The sequence below is a fragment of the Cajanus cajan genome, chromosome 10 (genome assembly GCF_000230855.2).
Source record: "Cajanus cajan strain Asha chromosome 10, NIPB_CcT2T_4, whole genome shotgun sequence".
Taxonomy (NCBI): Eukaryota; Viridiplantae; Streptophyta; class Magnoliopsida; order Fabales; family Fabaceae; genus Cajanus; species Cajanus cajan.
The window spans coordinates 38,444,069-38,464,815 of record NC_138526.1 but is presented as its reverse complement, the minus strand read 5'-3'; the positions used below and the strand labels follow the sequence as shown (position 1 = coordinate 38,464,815).

The 20,747-nt window shown below is 31.8% G+C and overlaps 2 protein-coding genes and 1 non-coding gene across 4 annotated transcripts; all 3 read left to right on the top strand.

The window, feature by feature from the left end:
* The first annotated feature begins 448 nt into the window (after positions 1 to 448).
* TRNAN-GUU (transfer RNA asparagine (anticodon GUU)) lies at positions 449 to 522 on the top strand. Its single transcript has one exon. It is a non-coding gene; the product is annotated as a tRNA-Asn (tRNA).
* A 1,234-nt stretch (positions 523 to 1,756) lies between these two features.
* Positions 1,757 to 7,089, top strand: ATNUG2 (GTP-binding family protein). Its single transcript, XM_020385059.3, has 11 exons — positions 1,757 to 2,128; positions 2,231 to 2,364; positions 2,487 to 2,616; positions 3,248 to 3,408; positions 3,738 to 3,839; positions 3,946 to 4,050; positions 4,215 to 4,343; positions 4,531 to 4,671; positions 5,234 to 5,334; positions 5,802 to 5,859; positions 6,173 to 7,089. Exons 1-11 carry the CDS (start codon positions 1,897 to 1,899, stop codon positions 6,533 to 6,535), a joined length of 1,656 nt encoding a protein of 551 aa, XP_020240648.1. The 5' UTR covers positions 1,757 to 1,896; the 3' UTR covers positions 6,536 to 7,089.
* Positions 7,090 to 10,735: 3,646 nt separating this feature from the next.
* Positions 10,736 to 20,608, top strand: LOC109819351 (MLO-like protein 11). 2 transcript variants are annotated; one of them, XM_020385058.3, is made up of 16 exons: positions 10,736 to 11,904; positions 13,107 to 13,164; positions 13,312 to 13,547; positions 13,647 to 13,763; positions 14,226 to 14,286; positions 14,924 to 15,018; positions 15,685 to 15,759; positions 16,203 to 16,288; positions 16,663 to 16,712; positions 17,284 to 17,324; positions 17,807 to 17,977; positions 18,071 to 18,106; positions 18,418 to 18,485; positions 18,715 to 18,775; positions 19,682 to 20,089; positions 20,327 to 20,608. In XM_020385058.3, exons 1-15 carry the CDS (start codon positions 11,779 to 11,781, stop codon positions 20,057 to 20,059), a joined length of 1,659 nt encoding a protein of 552 aa, XP_020240647.1. In that variant the 5' UTR covers positions 10,736 to 11,778; the 3' UTR covers positions 20,060 to 20,089; positions 20,327 to 20,608. The 2 variants fall into 2 exon arrangements, with proteins under 2 accessions (XP_020240647.1, XP_029124893.1); XM_029269060.2 differs by having other exon boundaries at positions 19,682 to 20,608.
* Positions 20,609 to 20,747: the final 139 nt, after the last annotated feature.

The following is a 20,747-nucleotide window of genomic DNA, read 5'->3' as shown; positions in this document are numbered from 1 at the left end:
AATTAATCACTAAGTTAATAAAAACAAGCAATTTTTTAATTTAAAATAAGATTAATAAGACACTTAATAAATGAAAGGTTGTACTAAGAGTGTAAACTTTCTTCATTAGTTATATTATAGGGGTTATTAATTTCCTCAATATTGAACTCATGAATTGACCCTTCATTTGGTGCATGCGTATACAAATTCTCATGCAATTATTTGCTTAAAACTCCTAAGAGTGAACTGGAGAGGGATTCATGGCACCAATTGCAAGTACGAAAGGATTTTTCTAAATGCATATTTTGCTTATACAATTTGGTGTCTTTTTCTTGGCTAGTAGTATTTCTTCTGTTGCGAGAAGAAGATGATAATGGTATAAAGATGATACTTACAAGGATGCTTGCCTAAAAATCCAGTGGTCATGCATTTAAGATTAAATACAGTTATTTGAGATGTATAATGAACAGCTGGAATAGCTCAGTTGGTTAGAGCGTGTGGCTGTTAACCACAAGGTCGGAGGTTCAAGCCCTCCTTCTAGCGTGCATTTTTTAAATTTTAGAATAAAATTGAATTAGAATATATTAACAATATAAAATGCTTCAATATTATTATTCAATTATTGATAGTTATACATGATACTTTTGTTAACATTAAAATATATATTAAACCTGACTTAATTTTTTTAACAATAATAATGTATGGAAATTAAGAATTTAGAAATGGTATGTAAATTCTTTTCCCTTAATTTTGAATAAAAGTTTTCGAATTGTTCGGTGACAATTTTTTTTTTAATTGAATGTGTAAAACTGTATTAACTCTAACACTTAATTTACTTTATAGTTTATTGTGATTTTAGTGTATTGTAATTTAAGGACAAAATTTTATTTAATTTTAAAACATAATTTAATTAAAATATACTAACAACATACAATTTTATCAAAGTAATACTTTAAAAATCGTGTTCAATATGATTTTTGATCGGTTAAGAAGTGGAAAAATCTTTGCATTAATAATTAAGAATTAAGAAAAAGGTATGTAAAGTTTCCCCCTTAATTTAGGATAAAACTCATAAAACTCTTTCATTCATGACAATTTTCTTTTTGAAGTATATAAAACTGTGTAAGCAAATAATTTAATCTACAATTTATTCAAAGTAATATAATTTAAGGAAAAACGTATTTTATTTATTTTAAAATATAATTTAATAAAAATATATTCAAATTCTGAAGCATCTATATTGGTGGAAGGATTATCTTTTTGCTGGAATTTTGGTTACAAACAAGTGATGTGCGAAACAGATTGTATTGGTACGATATCTGTGATTGAACGCGCTATTTGGAAGATGAATTTTATTCATAAACATAAAGATATAATCAATAATATCAAAGATTTGGTGGAGAGAGATTGACGAGTTATATTTACTGTGATCCCGAGAAAGATTAATCAAATAACTCATATTTTTGCAAGTTGAAGAACTAGACTAGGGACTCAATATGTAACATGGAAGAGTCTTCCAAATTTTATGTTAATTTTATGTTTCAAGTGTACGAAAAAGATCTCTGTTCCCTACACTAATTTCATTTGTTTCTTATTTTTTTGTGTTTTATTTTTTCCACAACACCAAAAAAAAATATAATTCTGAAGCATCTAATTAAATTCCATAACATTTACCTAATACTACCCATATAATAATTAAAAAAATTACATTTTTATTTCAATTTCTTAATTGGGCTCCCAGGCCTATTCACCAACTTAACATTGGGCCTCTGTTCAATCACCGTCGCAAACAACAAAATCACAGTCTCCACCGTTCCTCTCAACGGAGCCAAAACCCTAATCCTAACTATACTTGGCGGTTTCGCTCTTTCGTTCTTAACAAACCAATTCGAACCTCTCTCTCTCTCTCTCTCTACAATGGCGAAGAAGAAGGAGAAGAAGGTGAACGTCTCTGGAAAACCGAAGCACTCTCTGGACGTAAACCGCAGCAATGAGGCGAAGAATGAGTCGCGCTCCGCCGCCACCGTGCGCCGCCTCAAGATGTACAAAACCAGGCCCGTCCGCGACCGTAAGGGAAAAGTCCTCTCCAACGAGTATCAGTCCAAGGACCTTCCGAGCACGCGAATCCAACCCGATCGAAGATGGTTCGGTGAGTACAATTTCGCTACAAAAATTATTCAATTAAGTAAGAATAATAATAGTGATCACGTTTCTTATACTTTAACATGCATGCGAATTTCGTGATCCTCAGGGAACACTCGTGTTGTGAATCAGAAGCAGCTCGAGTTCTTCCGAGAAGAGCTGCAGAGTCGCATGTCAAGTAATTACAATGTGATTCTCAAGGAGAAGAAGCTGCCGCTGTCGCTGCTCAATGATCACCAGAAGGTTTTTTTTTTTTATTATCCATTGAATTTTTGTTTGTTAAGTTGTGTAATTGGTGAATGAGTTGTGCGTTTTTTAAAATATAAATATAAATATACTAAATGGTTTATGGATTGTGAATGTAGCAAGCTAGGGTTCATTTGCTTGATAGAGAGCCTTTCCAAGATGCATTTGGACCTAAGACTAAGAGAAAGCGCCCTAGCCTCTTGGCAGCTGACTATGAGTCCTTACTGAAGAAAGCTGATGGTTCTCAAGGTGAAAATAATGATTTCTCTGTGAATTTAGATGTTTGGTGGGTGACAGGGTTGTGTTGTTATCTTGATGATCTTATTAGGCCTGTTGTTTTGTGTGTTTTTTAAGGAAAAAAAAATGTTTTTAAGTGAAAAATTCGTAATAATTAGATAAGTTTTTCGCCAAAAAATGGCAAATCTCAAGAACTGAAAAATGTTTATTCAGGCCTTATTTGTTTACTGTTTTTGAAAAATGTTTTCTATTTTTAAAAATTTGCCCCTTGAGCACATTTGCAAGTTTACCGCCAGAGTACATTTCTATTTCCTTAAAGTTTGTCCTCTGAGCTGCACTTAAGCAGATCACTTGAAGAAAACAGAAGGATATGAGAATGTTATTTTCTTTCTTTAAGTTAGAAATAATAGCATAAAGTTTATATTATAATGTTGATTTTTTTTATTTTTTATTTTTTTATCTAAAGGCACCCCTTAGTCTGTTAATTGTTTTTTGTTGGTGCGCTTAGTTGAAGCTGAATAATAGTTTTTTTTTTTGTGTGTGGTAATGTTTGTTTTATGTGATTGGTAGTTTCTTTTTTCGATCTAATGATGTTTTACATAATCTGATTATAGTCATTACTTTTTTCTACATTACTTTGCAGATGCTTTTGAACAGAAGTACAGTTCAAGTGTATCTACAGAATCTAATGATGGAGATGGATTTAGGGATTTAGTGCGGCATACCATGTTTGAAAAGGGTCAAAGTAAACGCATATGGGGTGAGCTTTACAAAGTGATAGATTCTTCGGATGTTGTTGTCCAGGTAGGGTCTCATTTTTTCCCTGAGATTTTGTTAAGATTTTCACATATGTCTATTCTGAAGTGGGGTGCACTGTGTGTTTTTAATTGATATGATTTTTTGCCAAATATTCTTAAAAAATGGGCTTTATGATGGACATTACTGCTTTTACATTACCCTGTCAGTGTATTTAATTTGTAGACATTATTATTTTCAATTTCATATGGTTGTTTTATGCTTGTTCTGGAGAGTCTATTGTAGGTCAGATTTCCTTTGTCTGGACTCATTGAAGTTGTCCCACAGATCTTTTTTCTCTTCCCGACAGTTTCAATACTCTGTGTATCCTATTGCAGGTTCTAGATGCAAGGGATCCACAAGGCACAAGGTGTTACCATTTAGAGAAGCATTTGAAGGAAAATTGTAAGCATAAACATATGGTGCTTTTATTGAACAAGGTACTACATCATTATTTGTTCTTGGCATTGCTCTAAAATGTTGCTAAATGCCCTAAATTGCTATCATGTGACATAAAGCAGTATTAATTTTATTTCCCCCTTTCAGTGTGATCTAGTTCCTGCTTGGGCAACAAAAGGATGGCTTAGAGTTTTGTCAAAGGAATTTCCAACTCTAGCATTCCATGCAAACATTAACAAGTCCTTTGGAAAAGTATTCTTGATGCACTTTATCTTTATTTAATTTGTTTACTTTATCTGCCAATTTTGTTACTTTACAAAAAAAAATATAACTGCAATTTTAGATACACGTCTTTCTTTCCTCTTCTTTAGCTACTTTGCATCTGCTATTTTCTTATTTGTCATTATTTTGCTTAGGGTTCTCTTCTATCAGTTCTGAGGCAGTTTTCTCGATTGAAACGTGATAAGCAAGCAATATCTGTTGGATTTGTTGGATATCCAAATGTCGGGAAGTCATCAGTGATAAACACATTGCGTACAAAGAATGTAATAGTTCTTTTTCCTTTACTGCTTCTGATTGTTTGCTTAATCTGTAATTTATGAGTTTGTGAGGATATATTAATGCAAGCATAGAAGCCCAAATCTTTTTCCACATCCTTATTGGCATTAGCATTTTAAATTATTGTTGTGGATTTTAACAATTGACTGACATGTGTCTAATAATATGCCAAAGGTCTGCAAGGTTGCTCCAATTCCCGGGGAAACAAAAGTATGGCAATATATTACTCTTACAAAGAGGATCTTTCTGATTGATTGTCCAGGTGTTGTCTACCAGAACAAAGATTCTGAAACAGATGTCGTGTTGAAGGGTGTGGTAGGTTACCTCCTGTTTTCTCTAATTTTTAGTGATCATGTTCTTTAATCAAGTATGTTCTGTTCCGACTTTTTTTAATGTTAATTTAATAGAACACAATGGAATCTTTTAATCTCTGCCAGCAACTTCACCTAGTGGGGAAAAGATTTCATTGTTGTAATTTGCTAGTAGTGCTTTTCTTTTTTGCTTTGCAAGTAAAAAAGAACAAGCAGCTTTTTAGGGATATGGTTTTATCCAATTAGCCTGGCTGTCTCCTGAGAGGTCATCTATTTTGTTGGGTTGTTGTATGTTATTCATTGTGATTTGTTGGTCTTGTGTCCAGAAAGAACTATTCTTATATTTTGAAAGTCTGAATGACTTATATTTTGAGTGCTATATCTGGGTATAGAGGTGTCTTATATTTTATGTATTGTTGTATATTATTCATTGTAAAATTTGTAATTATGTTTACTGCTTTCTTATGTTAATAAAAGCTCACGTGGAATTAGTTTTGCATATTAGTAGATAGATATATTATTATTGTTATTTAATACAGTCAGGCTAATAATTGTGTTACTTTCAGGTACGTGTAACTAATTTGAAAGATGCTGCAGACCATATAGGCGAGGTTTTGAAACGAGTGAAGAAAGAGCATTTGGAGAGGGCATACAAAATAAAAGAGTGGTTTGTCTTCTGAACTTAATAGTGTAGATCTGTGTTCACTATTAAGTGTGTCCTCCTTTTGTATTCTTGCGTTTGCTTAAAACAACTCAAGTTTGCCTATCAACCTTCATCTCTGATAAGGTGCTATTGTAGTTGACAGAGAATAACATTTTCATGCCATATCATACAATCAACCGACAATGAAACTTTAGACTACAGAAAATATAGGCAAACAAAAATTGACTAGTATATCAGGCAGCAAGTTCTCACCTAGTTATCTTTCTGGGCTGGCATCTTTTAAGATTTTTTCTCTCTTTTGCCTATGTTAGTTTCTGGTGATGGATTCTGCACAGTAAGGCAATGATGACATGATGTGTGACCATTACATGCTGTTGATACTTATTTACCTTGATTTGCTTATCTGTTTGTATGTCATCATAGTTTATGTGCAAAATTTGGTTTTCAGCAATATTTTTTCTTGTTACCAGGGATGATGAAAATGACTTCTTACTGCAACTTTGCAAATCCAGCGGCAAACTTCTGAAGGTAAACTTCTTGAGTTGATCTGAATCCTTAGTAGTTGATCAGCACTAATGTATACTGGCTCCCCTCAATTTGGCCAAGACTCGATATGCTTTCTGTATGCATATTCTTCCGTGTATGAGATGAGATGACTATCGAGTGTCAAAATCAATAATGAACTGAAGCAACACCAGTTTCATGTTGTCATCCTTTGCTTCCATTATATTCAAGACAGGATTTTATGGCATTATTTTGTTTTGTTTATCTTGAAGCCTTTTGCTCTGGTAGGATAGGATACGTACTTCTTTGTGATTGTTACTTTTGCTGGTTGTTTCAGGGTGGTGAGCCTGACCTAATGACTGCAGCAAAGATGATACTTCATGACTGGCAGAGGGGTAAAATTCCCTTTTTTGTTCCTCCTCCAAGGCAGGTTGACTTGTCTGAGGAACCTAATGTTAATGGTGTTAACTTAGATGATTCAGTTGACGGCAATGAGGCATCTGCTGCTATTAAGGCTATTGCAGATGTTCTTTCATCGCAGCAGCAAATAAGTGTACCTGTTCAAAAGGATTTATATAGTGAGAATGAGTTGAAGGGGGAAGCTATTGACCAACTTCAAAACACTGACGAAGAAGATATTCTGACCCCTGACAGCAACACATCTGAACAGGATCCAGCTACTGAGATTCCATCTGAGTAGCTTCTTTCTGCTAAGGCAACCAGTGAGCCATAACTTAGGTCGAGGTTATAGCTGTTGGGGAAGTTTTATGTAAATTACCAGTTCATTTTATTTCCATCCTCTAAAAAGCTTTGAAGAAAACAAGCTCCTTTACCCTCCACATCATTTATGCGCGAGGTCAGTTTGGCAGTTTCATGTTGGGACTTCATCTACCTCACAAATATGCTTGTCAAATGCATCAATTTTGCTATGGGGAATGCTGTTTTTTTTCATCTAAATCATGTTTAAATGGAAGGCCATTGACTGGCTGATCTTTGGACTCTTGAGATAGAGGGAAGATACACTGCTATGGAGACCATAAGAACATGCAGGATTTTTGGGTTTGCTGAGCTCTAGTTTTATTTTTTCTTTTTTTTTGGATCAAAGCATTAGTTTTAGCGATATAGATTTTGCACTATAATGTGGAAATTTTGTATTATTTGCCAACCATTCTGATACTAAGTTGTAAACGTGGATACATGCAATATTTTCTTATTTAATGCCATTCCTGTTCATGGGTGCGGATATTTAATTTAGATATTTAAATGTTGAAATGATATTTTGTGGGTTTCTCACTAAGTAGTAAGCACCCTCGCTTTCGGGGATCTGGTGTATATTGCATATTTGGTGATTTTTTTTCCATGTTCAGTTATATTTAGGAAAGCAGGACGAAACTAGTGACGGCACAAATGTCACCCTTTCTACTTCGTTTGCCATTGGTTTCGTGCGATGAGTAGGGTTCTCTCTTACGAAACCCTGAGCCACGAAATTTGTGTCTTTGTCCCAAATAAATACGCTGTCCCTGCATGCACCTAAAATTGCGAAAATCCCATGTTCTTTGCCCAAGAGTTGGCCTGGCCTGATGTTATACTTGGTTCAAATTTGGTGGTCTAGTGACTAGACATTTGGTAACAGGCTTTTGATGTGATTTATGTAGTAGGTGGTAGAAGCTAAAAATGCATAGCTGCAGGTAAGATTGCAATAATTTAGTAAGTAGGCCAAAGCTTCAAACAACCTGGTTACAACTATATAGACACATTTGTGTAAACTCATGTATAAACACTTTTAGAAAATACGAAGGGAGAAAGAAAATATGATGGAAAACTGAATTTTGTTTTAGTTAAAATTTGTTTAAGTATAAACTACTATGTACAAGTTCTCACTTTTAGATTTTCCAAAATTTTATGTCTAGTTTAGGTAGGGTTTTTGTATTAACTTCTCTAAATTTTTTTATTTACAACTCATTTTTAACTTAGAAGAAGAGGTTTATTTTATTTTCTCTCTTATTTTTCTCTTCCAAAAATATTTATGAAAATATTTGTTTAAATTAATTTTTATGTGTAAATTAATTTTAACTTAATTTATATTATTTAGACGAATCACAAAAACATAAATGATGAATCTTGGAAGCTGTCCATTTATATTCAAAAGAACTAAGGAAATTCTTAGAAGTAAAAACATCGATTATTAGTCTTTCTCTGTTAAAAATGAATAAATAAATTGTCACCACTTGCAACAAATTTGAGACGTGTTGTCAACTTTTATTACAGGCATATTTTGATAAATATCTTTAAAAGTATTTTTTAATAAAAAAATAAAATAAATTGAAATAATTTTTTATAAGTTAAAGTTAATCTATACGCGAGTTAAAAAAAAAATAAGATCTTTAAAAACTAATAAAAAGGGATTTTAAAAAATAATTTATGTATAAATTATTTTTAAAAATTTTAAAAAAAGTATTTTGTTTTGTCTTCTTATTTTGTTCTCTTGTAAGTATTTTTTGTTTTTTTTGGAAATTATCTCGCACACATGTCCTATGTTAGGTCAATAACCACCATAGTATACCACTGTTTAAGCAGTGAAGGGACATGATCTAGTTATCTTATATAAAGAAGGACACTTTTGCCACCTCTTTCTTCTTTTTATGGGTCTCTCATACTGTGGTCGGCGCTACGGGATAGGTTTGAATTTTGACCTAAAAGGTCTCTAGGGCTGTGACACTTTGCTTTTGCCTTTAACATTAACATCAAGTCCAAAGTTGTTGCAGTGTTTATTTCCTTCAAAAGACGAATACCAATCGCATAGGTGGACTTTAAGCAAACCATGTTTGTCCTATAATTATAACCTCTGCTTTACTAAGATTCCTTTTTGTTGACTTTTTTTATTATTACTCTAGTGCCACAGTTTAGATTCCTAAAATAATATTATTTTATCTATTTGATACTGTTCCATAAATTAACATCACAATTTCACAAAAAAACAAAAGTTGATACCATAGGCTTCCGTAATGTTTATGGTAAACGAAAGACGTGAAATAAAGGAAAAATATAAAATTTGAAGTTGTTGTTTACCTATTGAATAAGTTGAGCATTATTTTGGATGATTAGTAGATGGTATATATATATAAAGTAACTGCCAACTTTTTTTTAATCAGAGAAGTTTTAGCAAGTCATATGTTTAAAAGAATTTTTTTATTTTCATATTTTTTTATAAATATGATTTACGTAATATTTTAAAATTGACAATATATCATTTAATCATATCTATAATAGTCGGTGTAGACATATTTGAAGGCTTTCTCACTCACAAAGGTCTTTGTAAGTTTGTGTAATTTGTGACATTAGATGTGTGAAAAATGTAAATATAAAGAAAGAAAAAGAAGAAAGGAGGAAGGGGGTGCAAAGGAAAAAAGATAAAAAAAAATTCAATTCAATTCAATAATACTATAATATAAAATAACACAAAAGTAAAAATAAAAAGATATAAAATCAATATATAAAAGATTAAATTGTTTTCACAAAGAAGTAAAAATATCTTAAAGGCTTAATAAGTCTATTATCTAACAAGATGATTGATTAATTAATTATCAAACACAAATCTTAGCCAACTTTTGGTGAGTCCCTCAAAGCTTATGAGTTTTATGCTGTGACTTGTTATAACATTGACAATGCTTAATATATATGGTTCATTTTTCTTTCTTTCTATTTTTGCATTAATTATCAAAATTAAACTCATTAATTTTATTTAGAATTTAAGTTTGATACGTTGTTAGTATAACTTTTTTTTTAACATAATCAATTAATTAAAAAAAAAATATAATTTCAAAACAATTATTTAAAAGTTAAAAAATTTTCAATTATATATCAATATGCGATTCTAAATATATTTCAATTAAATCGTCTTATTTATATTTAAAATCTTAGATCACATTGAAAGTATATGTGCCAAAGATTATGTCACTAAAAACATTCATGTTGATGCATATAGCTAGATTCACATGAGTGGAAAAAAAATCCTAATTCAACTTTTGAAGTTTGAAGTGATATGTGGCACCGACATATTGGAATATGGATTGAGTTAAGATTTGGACGAAACCTAACACTCTCTAAACATAACCAAGTTGTGGCATGGTGGGACGTAATCACTGACTTGACATCTCTAACAAATCTCCAACAACTAAAGTTTTTTTCATGTGTAATGTCTTAACAGTGTTTATATATTGGAAAATGCTGCATAATTTAAAAAATATTAATGTTTTTTCTTTATACGAGTTAGGATTATATATAATAGGCTTTTAAATGAAAGTAATTTCTATCAAATTTACTTAGTACTGAGTTATTTCCAAGGTTTTTACTCGCTATAAAGTGATTTTTATACAATTTTTCAGTTAGATTTAGATTTTTACTTCCATAACTTATGTTAACCTTTAATATAAACATTTATTTTATAAATTACTAAAATTCTAATTTCTAATTAAAAATAATATAAAATATTAGTATTTTCTAAAAACACTCCCATTAAAAAAAAATACTAGCTAGTACTCTATAAAAGACTAAACTCTACTCATTATAAGTAACCATTGTAATTCAAACACAGAAAATATTTAAGGAACTACATCGTTGTACACCTACCAGTACTCATCATTCATTGATTACAAATTAAAATTCATTTTGACCATAACATTTTTCTCATATAACCCCAATAATAATGATAATAGTAATGAAGTATAAAAAATGTTTCGTTGATGCAGCAACGACAAGCGCGGTAGACACATAATGGAGCGAGAAAAAAGATAGTACTATAAGTAATAGGGAAACACGTGCATGCTGCATGAACATTACTTTTTTATTTCTTTATCATTGCGTAATAATCATACTTTAGTGTCAAGTGCGAGTTGTCACGCACTATGGCCCAGTGAAGAGATACTCAACAGTGTGCATTGCATTGGCATTACCATTGCAGCTGGAAAAGACGCGCTTTGCCCCCTCCAGTTTATATGGGAATCATAAAAATGCATGTAGTTTTTGGTGAACTCATTCAATGTATTAGGAACAAACAACTAGTTTGTTAGTTAGAGAGAGAGAGAGAGAAAGAACAAGAGAGAGAGAGAGAGAGGGATCTTCAGATTTAACTTTTCTGGGTTCATTTGTTAGTTACAGTGTGACAACTTCCATTCTATGAGTTTCCTAGATTCCTGACAGGGGTCTAAGGTTGTGGGTACTTGATGTTAGGAAAAAAGTTGTGGCCTTTACTCTCACTTGGGAATGTCTGAATCTGCTTGGCACTGTCGTTGAAGTTGAAAGAAGGAAAATGGGCTTTTATAAGAGTGAGTAAAGTAAGTGTCTTTGGGAATGTGAGGTTGATTTGAAAATGGGGTTGGTCTGAATAGTTCACTAGAGCTTTCAGGAAGGAAAAGGAAGAGCCTTGTTTTTTGTTTGCCTTTTTTTTTCTTTGGAGAAAGTGAGAGGAAACAGGTCAAGGGGTTTTCTTTTCACCATAAAAAATAGCTGTGGCTTTTTTTTTTTTTTTTTCTTTCTTCTGGAAGAGTCTTTGATAGCTATGGAAGATTTTGGGGGCTTTGCCAAAGTTTTCTTTGTTATCAAGTGATCTTGGTTTGTTTCTTATATGGAGAGATTGGTGATTAGACCTTCCATTTGGATCCTATTTCTTTGTTTTGTTGAATCTTTGTAAATTAGGACTCAGGATTACTAATTGTTATTGTTTGTTGATAAATGATACTGCTATTAGGATTCTATTTATAGGATTCAGTATTATTATCCCACTGATTTATAGGCTGATTAAGTGCTGTATATGAGTTTGGTTTGTGTAACTTCCGAAGTAGATCTTCAATGAGACCATGTCTTGAATCCATTGAAGAAGTTGGCCTTTGCTTTTTTAAGGCATAGTCATATTTAAGGTTTGGTCTGTGATTTGGGTATTTCAAAATGGAAGAGAATGTACAAGAAACACGGTCGTTGGCCTTGACTCCTACATGGTCTGTTGCTACTGTGTTGACTGTCTTTGTTGCTGTATCTCTACTTGTGGAGCGCTCCATTCACCGTTTAAGCAATGTAAGTATTGCTAGACTAGAATCTTTATTGAGCTTTGTTTGTTCTTGGTGTTGATTTCTGTAGTGCAGTGAAAACTTGCATGGTAGAAGTTGGAAGTTTGTTCAATTGTTTGCAAACTTATGATCGAGACTTGACATGCTATTAGACTTGGGACCTGTTTGGATAAACTTATCCATAAGAATTTATAGGAGAAGAAAATAAGCAAGCAAAATGAAATAAACTTCTCCATAAAGTTAAAATTAACTTGACACACAATTTAAACATATTTTGGAAAAACTAATAGGAGATAGCTTTTACAAATTAGTTTAAGTATAAACTAATTTTAATTTTTGAAGAAATTTATTTCATTTTTCCTTATTTTCATCTCTTGTAAGAAAATTTTATTCAAACATACCCTTGTTAATGATTTGAGTGAGGGAAAGGCAGAGGTGAAAAAATGAAAAGAGAAGAATAGAATATTTTGCTGGGATACAAATAAGGTCTCATATGGATAAAATAAGAGAAGAAATAACAACTTATTAAGCACACACATTCTACAATGATTTAGAGACCTTTTGAGGGAAGAATTATTGGAATACAAACAAGGTCCCATAACAAGGTTATAACCCTCCTCTTGATATAAAATATTCCAAAAAGTGATTATGTGATATATAAAGACAATTCCATTGTATTAAAGGTTAGGTCCCTTCTTTGAGGGAAGGATTATTAGATACAAACAAGGTCCCACATCGATAAAATAAGAGAAGAAATAATAACTTGATAACCAAAAGTAAAACCGGCTTAGGCCGAAACACAGTGAAATAACCTTATAAAAATAACAAAGTTATAATCCTTATAAAATATCCTTCGAGACAATTACCATAAAATAACCTTAACATATTTTGCCTAACAACTACTTAGATGAGGTAAGAAGCTTCATTTGTGGTTTTAATGCATTTCTATAACAAATTTATATGGATATGCATTAATTAGCATGGGAAGAATTTTCCTTCTCTTTCCAAATACAATTACACCAGCATGTATAGATTTTTGTTTTTCATTTTCTTGTTCAAACTTTAAAGCTTCGTTTTGTCTTAATAATATGTTTGTCTTACTTGTGAGTTGTGATCCAACCATCAAATTGTTAAGTGTTATAGAATAAGCCGTTCTTTGTGGTTGCCTTTGGCAATCTGATGTGTGATTGTGTTTTTCTGTGGCTGCAGTGGCTACGTAAAACTAATCGAAAACCATTGCTTGCTGCTTTAGAGAAGATGAAAGAAGGTATTGTGCATTAAATTATACTGGAAATCCTTTAACATATAAACTAGAATTATTTTTTTATCTGTTAATCCTTGCTGTTTCCTACATTTAATGTAATGTGTCTTGTTTTACTGATCAATTCTCATTATTTTGCAATTCTATCTGCAGAGTTGATGTTACTCGGATTTATATCACTCTTATTAACAGCTACCTCACGCATGATAGCCAATATTTGCATTCCTTCAAAGTTCTACAATAGTGCTTTTGCCCCATGCACTAGATCTGAGATTGATGAACAGATGGAAGAGAATGGCTCTGAAGAGCGTAAATTGTTGATGGCTTCTGTTTATCCACACTTATTTAGGAGGGTGTTGAATGGAATAAATAGAAGCTCCTGCAAAGAGGCATGAACAATATACCTTACATGTATAAAATTTAACTATCACTGACTTTTACTTCTCTAAATTAATGTAGGTTAATTTGTATTTTGTTATCTTGCTCAGGGTTATGAACCATTTGTTTCATATGAAGGTCTAGAGCAGTTGCACCGGTTCATTTTTGTCATGGCGGTAACGCATATATCTTACAGTTGCCTAACAATGTTGTTGGCCATTGTGAAGGTGAGTTCTTTTTTTCTACTCTCCACCATTAGCATATAACTTTTAATATTCTTGAAAAAGGAAAGTTCATCTATAACAACCTTAAAGCTTAGTAAGATTTATAAGTCATTATATTTTTATATAGTTTTTTAAAATCTACAAGACTTGTTTATGCCAAAACACTTAAAGCTTAGTAAGATTTATAAGAAAATATTATAGTATGGAGATTGAACCTATGAGAAGTAATTAATCAATGAAAATTATTCATACATATTTCTATTTGGAGTTATATTTTAATTTATTAAATTCCGTTCTGTTCAATATTTTAAATTTATATTGCATCAAGAATGATAGTATGAAACAATATCATCGAGATACTTTTAAGCTTTATATATTTAGTTGGCTCTGTGTGGTAAGGTAAAACATTCAGGTGTTATCATTTTGGATTCTGTTTGACATAATAACACTAGTAGTTTAAACCAGATTCACAGTTGGAGAGTGTGGGAAGATGAGGCTCACATGGATCGGCATAATTCATTAACTGGTAAGCACAATACTTCTGAATGTTCCTTTGAACAAAAGCTATTTTCTATTTGTATTGTGTTATCCTGTTTGGTCCTTTCAAATGTTGTTTTCACTTCTATGATTGACTACACAAACACCGAAGCTCCTCAATCAGATTTTTTATATAATATTGCATCTCTTCTCTCAGTTATCTAGTTGTTGTAGCTAATATAATCTATGCTATATAATTTAAATCCAAAAGCAATTTCTGTGTCTGATCTCTCTTCCTCCCCCTCCCCTAATTCACTTTATTGATCCTGTTGAACAATTATGTTGATTGCTGGCTTGGTAACCACTAAGTTCAGTCAAATAAACAAGCATTTTGGATGACCAATATTTCCCAAAATTGAACCATTCGGTGATTTATGATGGATGGAAATTCTGAGATATAAATGTACCTTTATAGCATCTCGAGCTTTTATGACAGGTGGTCCTTGATGTGGTATTAAATCTTATGATCATATCCTTGCCATAATATTTAATTTTAATTTTTTTCTTATGCATTATCCACACTCCAAGCTCAAGAGCTTGTGTGAGTAGACATAAAATATATGGTCATGCACTGCATATTTAAATCATATTTAGTAGTTGATTCGTCAATTCTTTTGTTGCAACAGAAATTACAAAAGAGTTGACTATGCGAAGGCAATCGACCTTTGTCAAGTCTCATGCATCAAATCCATTGGTCAAAAATGGTTCCCTCATTTGGGTGGTAATTAAATATCTCCACTTGTTTTCTTGTTTCCATTTGGTTTCATTTCATCTTTTTTTTTTTTTAATATGGCCATCTTTAGATTCGTAAATTTATTTGATGAATAAGATACGAAGAGTGTTTGAAATTAAAATATACAGAAAAGAGTTTACCATCTTTGCTTAATGCTTGGTTAAGTTGGCTAGATTTGTTACCTTTTGATCAATTTGCTTTCCTAAACAAGTTATGCAAGAGGAGTTTGTTACAATGGTCAATTAAGTGGGCTAAATCATTACGAAGTTCTTCTCTCAAGGAAGCAAGTATGTTGAGTAAAATAAGATCAAAGTTTCAATAATTATTTTTTAAAATTGGTAAAAAATATGAGAATTCAATTTGTGGTTCTCCAAAGTCCAAATGCTAAATGCTAATAGTTCATGGGGGCTAATTGGATAGATCTCTTATATCTATCAGCATCTTTATGAGACCAAACTTTATATGAATCTTTTATTGTTACCTTATACTCTATACTCCTTAATTTATATACCATTTTTATTTTAACCCTTTAGTTCCATGTTAACAAGTATATATTTGTAAGAAATATTGATTTTACAAACCCAAGTTTCATGTTGAACCATTTACTCAGTATAATTGTATATCTATCTAATTTTAATTTTATTTAAGTTGTAGACATGCTTTTTCCGACAATTTGGACGTTCTGTGGTTCGTGCTGATTACCTTACGCTTCGCAAAGGCTTCATCATGGTATGCAATAAAGTTATAATGTGGTTCTTATCTCACAGTTTAACATGTTTTCCCAAAAGTTATAATGTTATATTGCTACTATGTTATTTAAACTCTTATCCTGCCATATGATAAGATGCAGAAATTAACTACTTCCTACAAACTTCTATATTTTCTTAAGAGAGCCTAGTTCTAAGTGTTGTATAAAATTATGTGCAACACTAAGTTCCTAGTGGAAACTGAAAATGCCTATATTAAAAAATAGTTACTTCATGCATTTGTTTAATATTTATTAGTTTTCTGCCATCTGATTTTAAGTTTATAATTGCATAAAGTGTAATTTGAAACAACAACCCCAATGGTATTTGTCTGTCAAGTTTCTTGAAATTATGTAGTATCTGTGCACTACTATTTCGTGAATGTGAGAGCTACTTGACTTGGTTTGCTTTCATTGTTCATGGCAGAATCACAACCTTTCATTAAAATATGATTTTCACAGCTACATGGTTCGATCTATGGAAGAGGAATTCCAAAGGATAGTTGGTGTGAGGTTAGTAACAATCGAGATTCAACAGTCAGTTTCATGATTCTCTTTTGGACACCGATTTCAGTTCATCCAGTATTATAAGATCTCTAATGCACTTGCACAATGCATGCCATGGTCTTAAATTTCCAAGGTGACTGTTTTAATAAATTTTTCGGAAAAAAAAATCTATTCATTTATATTTAGTGTTTAAAGAGGTAGTTTAAATTTTCTTTTCCACATACATTGCAAAAAATCAATATAACAAGGAAAGAATATAATGTCTTAATTTAAACATCTTAGTCTTATTCTTGTTACATTTTTATTGCTTGTTTTTCACAAACTGAATCTCATGAAGAAGTTGAAAGCTGATTTGATTATGTCTGTAAATTCTCTTGCAGTGGCCCACTCTGGGGATTTGTTGTTGCCTTCATGCTTTTTAACATTAAAGGTATAGCCTATTATAAGCAATCTAGGTGAAAATTAGCTTATCATTTTTTTCCTACTTGAAACTGATGGGATACAAACCAAGTTCCATATTGTTAGAACAAAAGGAGAAATAAGAATTTATAAAACATACACATATGTTGAAAAGCCCCACATTGCCCCAATTCTCTGGGTGTGGTTTATATATATGTTGGACAACTTCACTTAATGTCAATTGGTTTTAAAATGAAATTTAACATGACATTAGGCAAGTTTATATATATGTTGGACAATTTCACTTAATGTCAATTGGTTTTAAGATGAAATCTAATAACATATTCCATTGGTAATGTCTTTTGGGTGACCAAAAACAAAACCAAGAGGGTGTAAGTCCAAAGTGGATAATATCATACCAATGTGGAGATATTTGTAAATACCCTCTAAACAATATAAATACACAACAATATAAAATACTCCTTTTGATAAATATATCCCTCTAAACAAATACAAATACCAAATAACCCATCTGAAACACTGGTCAGATCATTCTTGGTTGAAACTTACAATAAGTTTTTTTATTTATTGGTTTATGGCAGGATCTAATCTTTATTTCTGGATAGCTATCATTCCTGTATCTGTAAGTTACCTTTCTATTTCCGTCATTTCTTTTTAGTTATCCTAATTGGTCAATGAATGCCAGTGTGGTGGATAAACTGAACTTTGAACTTCTGTTCTGAAACATTTAGATGTTGTGAATGACATGTGGTAGGCTCTTTGTTATGTAGTTGGTTGGTTTTTCTATGAAAATTGAATAGAACAAAATGCTTGCTGGTGAATCTGCATAAAATAGGGCCTTGTTCGCTGAAATGTAATATAATTTTTTAGGAAAATGGCACTTGTGCAACAAATTGAACAACATTTTTTTATGCCATCTTCTCCATCACATTATTTGTTATATTTATTAATGATTGAGAGAAAGAGACAAAAATGATATTGTACAAATTATTGTATGAATTGGTGTATGTGTATTATTACTCCAATCTTTATACGCTGAATAAATTAGTTGAATGCATCATTGAAGACATTCAACAATACTATCATTACATGTTTCATGCATAGCTTGTGCTCTTGGTGGGAACAAAGCTACAGCATGTTATTGCAACCTTGGCATTGGAGAATGCTGGAATTACAGGGTTCTTCTCAGAAGCAAAGTTGAGGCCTCGTGATGAACTTTTCTGGTTTAACAAGCCTGAACTATTGCTGTCCTTGATCCATTTCATTCTCTTCCAGGTTGGCCATGGTTCGTCTACATCTTATGCAATAATTTCTTACTGAAATTTGTTATTTTCTTATTAACTTCTGATTCTTTCTTCGTTTTGGCAGAATGCATTTGAGCTGGCTTCGTTCTTTTGGTTTTGGGTACTTCCTTATCCATGTTACAACATAGAATTAGACCATGGAGTAATAGCAATCGTATTTTTTAAGTTTCAACTGAATCTAGAATTGTAAAAAGTAGTTATATTGCTTAGAAATAAATCATCCAAAAATGTAAGCAAGATTCAGTTTTAGGGAATTAAAATAAAATTAGATGCAACTATATGTTCGTGTTACTGAATCGATATCTCCATTGAGCACAGTAATGAACCACACACAAAAGATGTAAGATTTACACACTGCAACTTTGAATTTTTGCCTTTGACTAAACTAGTAAAATGTTTTTTTGACTACAGTGGCAGTTCGGATATAATTCCTGCTTTATTAGGAATCACCTTCTCCTTTATTTAAGGCTAATCTTGGGGTATGGAGAAATCTTTTTCCTTTTTCAGGATTTTACATCATATAATACTTGTGTAAACTAAGTCAATAAAGAATTGACATGTCACTGTTTCAAAGATAAAATATCTATTTGGCATGGATATTATTCGACTAATTAATGTAAAATGTCAGAATTGAATATTTATTGGCTTAGTTTACACAAATCAATAAATCAACCATGCGCCTCTTATATCTTGTATTCACCTCTGTAGGTTTGCAGGACAGTTTCTTTGCAGCTACAGCACCTTGCCACTCTATGCACTTGTTACACAGGTAATCACCGGATATAAAAAAGGGAAATATGTCTTAATATGGGTTTTTTTACTCCCTTCTCACTTTTTGAATTTAAAAACTATTTTCTAGAATAATTCCAAACTAATCAAAAATCAATTTCTTATCTAAAATTTATTGCGTTTTGAAATTTGTTTAAAACAAGTATTTTAAAAACCAAAAAACAGAAGCAATTGAGAGATGTTATCTCATCATCTTTTGTTTTCACTTTTCATCATATTTACTCTCTTAATTACACTATTTGTCAAGTGTCTTGTGTTGGATTTCATCTTAAAATTAATTGGCATTAAGTAAAGTTGTTATTAGATGCACACCAAAAATTGAGGCAAGCTATGTAAGAGTTTCCAACACCTCCTTCCACATATGCCTACCTACAATAGGCAATTTACCAAGATGGGCTATAGCCTATAGGCTCTCATCATGTTATGTTAGATTTCATCTTAAACCCAATAAACATCAAGTAAAATTACTCAACAAATATATAAGTTGTACCCCAAAAACTGAGGCAAGTTGTGTGGGACTATCCTCTATCAGTTGTTTGAACAACCTTGTTTAGTCATATTTTGAAAGCTAAAAACAAATTTCAAAAATAGAAATCGAACAAACTCTATATGACATGTTTTTAGATTTGGAAGTCTCAAATTGATAAATGGGATGCCTTACTCCTGACCCTGAGCTTCATTTAGACAATACTAGTTCCAAGTACTAACTTGTTTGTTCACTGCACAATAGAGCTGTTATAAATGATTTTCATTTAGAAATAATAAGTAATCTGTCTTATGTTGCTTGAGAAATGGCTTTGTTGCATTGAGAAAATCATTTTAGTTAAGGGCTTGCTTCCACTTTAATGTTCCATGCAACAACAGCTTAATTTCATGTTTATTTCAGATGGGAACAAACTATAAGGCAGCACTAATCCCTCAGAGGATAAGAGAAACAATTCATGGATGGGGTAAGGCAGCTAGGAGGAAGAGGAGACATGGTATGTTCACTGATGACTCCACCATTCATACAGACACAAGCACTGTGTTGTCTATCGAAGAAGATGATCAATTAATTGATACCCCTGGAGACCCTGTCACTGGCCCTGAAGTAGAATTGCAACCAGTAACAACTGTTACATCTTCCCCTTCTCCCATTGCTAATGAAACTTCAAGTAGGGCTGTTACACCCCTCCTAAGACCCTCTGCCTCAATATCTTCAGTGCAATGCAGTTCCAAAACGGAAGCAATTCCCAGATGCTCCTCTATGCCAAGTGGAAGATAAATTATCAGCTATGGAGGAAAAATGAAACATGTTAGTCTGTCTGGATAAATTTTTCATAAACACTTATAGAAGAATAAAATAAAAAGAAAAGTAAATGAATTAACTTTTTTATAAGTTAAAATTAGCTTATGCATAAATTAAAAATAAGTTTTTTAAAAAATTAATATGAAAAAATTTCTACGAATCAGCTTATGGAGAAGTTTCATATTTTTTTTTCTTTATATATTCTTCTTCTATAAGTATTAATAGAAAAATTTATTGAAACAGGTTCTAAATGGTACATTGATAAAGATGACTTTTATATGATTATCAAAGATGTATACAATGACTACTTTTAGTTCCCTTAGAAGAAAGATGTACAAGGTAATATTGCTTTTGAACATTACTAATTTATGTGGGACAACTATAGAATGGGGTGACTTTTGTATCTCTTGATGTCAAGCAGTAACAGTGGAGTATGGATCAAGTATATTGTAATTTTCTCTTTTGGATTTGAAACAGTGTAAATTAAAATTGATTATACAATACATCAAAGAAATTGGATGTGAACGCTTGCAGAACTCCAACGTTATGGTGCTGTGCTTTGATATCGTTACGAATCTTACGATATTATTTTTATTATTATTCTCTCTAAAACTCATACACATGCATGCAACAGAAGAGAAGGCCAAGAAATTATGCATTTTAA